At 31.9% G+C, this 4,826-nt stretch overlaps 1 protein-coding gene across 1 annotated transcript; it reads right to left on the bottom strand.

The window, feature by feature from the left end:
• Positions 1-2,555: 2,555 nt before the first annotated feature.
• Positions 2,556-3,665, bottom strand: LOC104101200 (NDR1/HIN1-like protein 12). Its single transcript, XM_009608644.4, has one exon. It carries the CDS (start codon positions 3,479-3,481, stop codon positions 2,843-2,845), a length of 639 nt encoding a protein of 212 aa, XP_009606939.1. The 5' UTR covers positions 3,482-3,665; the 3' UTR covers positions 2,556-2,842.
• Positions 3,666-4,826: the final 1,161 nt, after the last annotated feature.

The following is a 4,826-nucleotide window of genomic DNA, read 5'->3' as shown; positions in this document are numbered from 1 at the left end:
ATCAACATTTACTACTTCAAGTTCTTGAGGGCTCTAAGTAATAGTTAGGGGTGGGCATAAAAATCGAGAAATCTGACAGAATCGAACTATTTCGGTTCTTCGATTTCGATTCTTTGATTTTTGATACGGTCTTCGGTATTAGAATATCAGTATTTCGATTTTTCGGTTCGATCTTCGATATTAGGTATCGAAATTTCGGTATACCGAAATATCGAACTTTTTTTAGTATACATATTAAGTAGCCTAATTTTAATTTGAGTCCAACCCATAACTCAAACTCTAAGTCTCATATTTATACCCAAATAACATCTTAAGACTTATAGCCTAATTTATTTTTTATGTGCTTTGATTTAAAGACATATGAATACTGCTTTATCAGTGCCCAATGACAAGGTTTAGTGACAAGGTTTAATTGTTTAAGACTTATAATTACTGCTTTGATTGCTCACCACTCACCACTCACCATTATTTTGTATGTGCTTTACTACTGAAAATACTTTAAAAGTAAGTCACCACTAAAAGACTTAGTATTATTTTTATATGCTTTGGTTTAAGTCCTTATATTTATTTATGGGTTAGAGTAACTGTTTTGTTTATGTTTAAGGAATTATTGTTTAACAGATGTAGAAGTCTTTGTTTGTTTGAGTTTGAGCCTCTGTTTTGTATGTGCTTCGCCAAAGTTACGTGGGCTTTAATGTATTGCTTCATGCTGGAGTCTTAAGTGGCATTACTTCATATAACTGAACTGTAAAAGTCAATAGGCTTGATATTTGACAGTGACACACTTAATTGTTAATATCTCATCATTTCTCTATAGAGGAAAGCAATTGAAGTGGCTGGGATTGAACAAGAAAATGCAGAAATTTTATTTTCGTTTAGTTTATCAGAATACATTGATATTACTATATTTTAGTAAAGTACTAAAATAAAACTTGAGGAATATTTACATAAACTAAACTATTGCTTTACGATTATCCCCATCATCGCAATCAGCTACGGCCATATTGTCCATATTCTTGTATGTATAACTCCGGACCGAATAAGATTTTATCTTTTCACGTTTAATTAAAGGTTTCAGATTCGCTAAAAACTGAAAACAAATCCCTTTAAGGAGTACAACCTCATTTAATGGGACTTACACAGTGCAATTTTAGATTAGTCCGGATTTCAAAGCGGTTCCGAACCCAAAACAAAAAGAATTAATATCTATTTTACCTATTTTAAACTTCCTCCAAAAGAACCCCCAACCAACCAACAAGTCAACAACGAACAAATGTGAATATTTGATTTGATATAGAAAGAGTAACGACTTCACACCTGATGATTACATCTTATTTTATATTTGATATATATTTTTTTATTCAAGGTTATAAATTTATTTGAGGTGATTTCAAGCCTTTGACACTAAATGAACTTCTAATGAACCTAGTCGTATTATGTTTTAAGGGCTACATAGTTAAATTGTCACATTAACCTTACTATGTCATGATCAAAATTAAGGGTAAGGAAAACAAATGAGAAAAAATATGAAATATTGGTATTAAAATTAGACTAATTATTGGAGCACATGTGGATTCAGTATATATCTATTATGAGGATACTTTGTTTCATTCCATAAATTATAATTTTCTAGATACTAAGAACTTGTCGGTGTCTTGTTCGCTTGTAACAGGATCCTAAGATCATGCCTTATCTGACTCGTGAAAACATGCACACACATAACAAAATTAAATTTTAAAATTAAGAATGAACATTTAAAATATTTGTTGTCGTTTACTTTGGTTTAGCAAATTTGTTATGATTAATGACAAGTGTGTGTTGGGGACCTCTTCAACGTTCATTGCAGCCACCAAACTCCATGTTCATGATTTCATCAAAATTATTTTTATGAAGCCGATGAAATTGGATTGCTTTTCCCAAAAAAATAATGATGATTAAAATAAATCCTTTTTTTTATGTCACAGTATCAATCATATGAATGATGTTTTGACTAAAAATTAACCCAAAATATGTTTCCCAAAGGAGCACTCTTTGAAAAATGAATAATAAGTAACGATAGAAAAATTAGAACATAGAAAAATTAGAACCCTAATTCAAAAAAGAGTAAATTGTCCACATAAAACTTGTTTCTAAAACTCGTCGCAAATTTGTAGAAGCATGATAATTCATGTATTTGATCACTCTCCAAGTTTTATGGGAAAAATTCGGCAAAAATTACACCCATAACTTCTCTACATGTCACTATAGTTTCCCCTTTTAAACGACATGTCATCAATAAATTAGAAATATATTCATTTCTCAAAAGTTGGATTTATCGGATCTGAATATTTGTTCCAATTGAAGAAAAAATTCAGAAGTAAAGCCATCAAAGTGAAAGGATAATTACAACATGGTTTTATTATCTAGAACCATGCGTTTTAAAGACTCAAATAAGAAAAAAAAAAAAAAAAAAGAAGACTACAAAAGGGAGAAAAGAAAACACGAAAAGCTGAATCAATGTTACATCACTTTGAATATACTTGTACCCAGTAGTATTTGCTTTATCACTCTCTTGATTCTTGAACTTTTGCTTTTCATTAATAAAGCTAAAACATTCTACAAATATTGACTACATAAAAATGGAAAAAAAAAGGACAAAAGGACAAAAAGAGAAAGAAATACTCGAGTCACTAATTAAAAACAAAATTAAATAACTCCCACTAAAACTTTGCATTACTAGTTCCCATTTATCATCAAAGATCTAAAATTGTACTAACAATAAAATCTAACACTAAAACAAAAGAAGAAAATTAGAGCTGAGTGAGAGAACTGACAATGGAGCAATTCTTCATCTTCTTGTTGTTCAAACATCAACATGACAATTCTGCACTAATTGATACTTAATAGCTGATGAACCAACAGAAACACTATTACCAATAATTTTTCCACCTACACCAACATAAGCTGGACAATTTACATACAAATGATACCTCCCAGAAATAAAACTCCCAACTTTCCATCTAACTCTCCCATCAATTTTAATATTCAATAAAACAGTCCCAACCATTTGATCTTGACTAAGTGCATTTCCTAAGTAGGGTGCAACAGGAACAGAATTACCGTACACAAAAGGTGACCATATCGCCACATCTTTGTGACCTTGGTACGTTGGTGGCAATAACGTTGGAAGTGTAATTTGTTGGCCGCGGTACGTGGCGTAAACGTCGAGTTTGTCGTAGTAAATTCCGATTTTGGCGTTCGGATTTCGAGAGGCAACGGTTATTTGGATGTTGGTGGTGAGGAAGCTAGGGGTAGAGACGTTGAAGGCGTAGACGGTGGCGTCTTGGAGGATGAAGTGTGGTTTTGTTGGTCGGAGGATGAGCCAAATGAGGAGGATGATGAATAGGATTAAGATTATGAAGCCGATTACGGCTGCGAAGAGGCGGCGGGGCAGCTTGTGCCCCTCCTCGTCTTCGTGGTGGCCGCAGTCCTTTGCCGTCATGGTTGTGGTGGTGGTGGTGGTTGTAGCTAGCGGTGGTGGTTTTTGGTGGTGAGGTTTTGAGAGAATTGGAGTTGAGACAGTGTTTGTAAGTTTGAGATAAGTTGTCTTAATATGGTTAGTTTCAAGATTATGTGAGAGAGTTCTTTAAAGAAAGAGCTAGTACGGTTTTCTAATGTAGTACATAGAAGGATAGGTTAGTTTTTTATTTTTCTTCTTCATTTTTTTTTTTTTTTTTTACTTTTTTTTGTTGGTGTTGTAGGTGATAAGTGGGACTAAAGAGTAGGGTATATGAAAATCTTTCTTTTCAAACATGATTTTGACACTAAATGTATGAGTGTTCATCCCGCGAATACTCTAATAGTATACTTAATTTTATTTGGTTACTACATCAATTAGCACTTAAAGTTGCAGTGTTACGCTTTGTAAAATCGACTTTTCTCAACTAAACACTCATACGTTGTAAAAAAAACATTTAATAAATGCATATAACCGTTAACAAGACTCTAGTTGTGAAGAAGCATGAAAAAGTTTTATGATATTTTTTTCTGGTATGAAATTGATGGTTAGACAACGACAACCTCCAAGTGTTTGAAAATTTATTTTTCATGCACGTTGGATTCTCATTTTTCCAATCATTTAAGTAAATTGCAATTTTCTAATGTCAATGTTAATACCATTTTTGTAGAAGAACGTAAATGTGCCAAAGACCATATTATACTATAATATCCAAAGATGCACCAACTATAGTTATGATTGATAAGAGGAAATTAAAGTGAATGGTGGAAAATGAAGTTTGGTGATAATAATGGTTTTGGTTTGGTACAACCTTATCTTTTGGGAACAGATGTTTCTACGCAAAGGTTAAAGAGTAAAAGAAAGAAATAAAGATTCAAGAATTATACCAAAAAGGTCCCACTTCTATAGTATAAATGAAATGATCGGACAACATGATTCTCAAGTCACCATCCAACTTTGGCTATATTGTACCAAGAATATGTAAGAATTTGGAGTTTCGTTACTCGGATATTTTAGTTTTGATTCCTTTTTTCATGAATAAAGACAACTAATATTCTAATTTATGTTAAATGTTAGTTCTTTCGTTTTTAATGCCAAATATATGTTGATATCTCAATTGTGTATGATTTATTGAAATAGATTCACGAAGAGTTTGGTCAAATATGTTAGTCACTAGTTGTGCTTATTGTTTTACTACATATAAGCAGAAATTGCAAAATTTGTTACAAAATTATTTAAATAAAGATAAAACGAGACACTTTGAAGATAATATGTAATAGAGATAGTTCATTTTTAACTCATGTTAGAAATTGTTTCGAAATTGTATTAG

The sequence above is a fragment of the Nicotiana tomentosiformis genome, chromosome 11 (genome assembly GCF_000390325.3).
Source record: "Nicotiana tomentosiformis chromosome 11, ASM39032v3, whole genome shotgun sequence".
Classification (NCBI taxonomy): Eukaryota; Viridiplantae; Streptophyta; class Magnoliopsida; order Solanales; family Solanaceae; genus Nicotiana; species Nicotiana tomentosiformis.
Note: the sequence above shows the minus strand (reverse complement) of the source record. Positions and strands in the feature narration are given on the sequence as shown.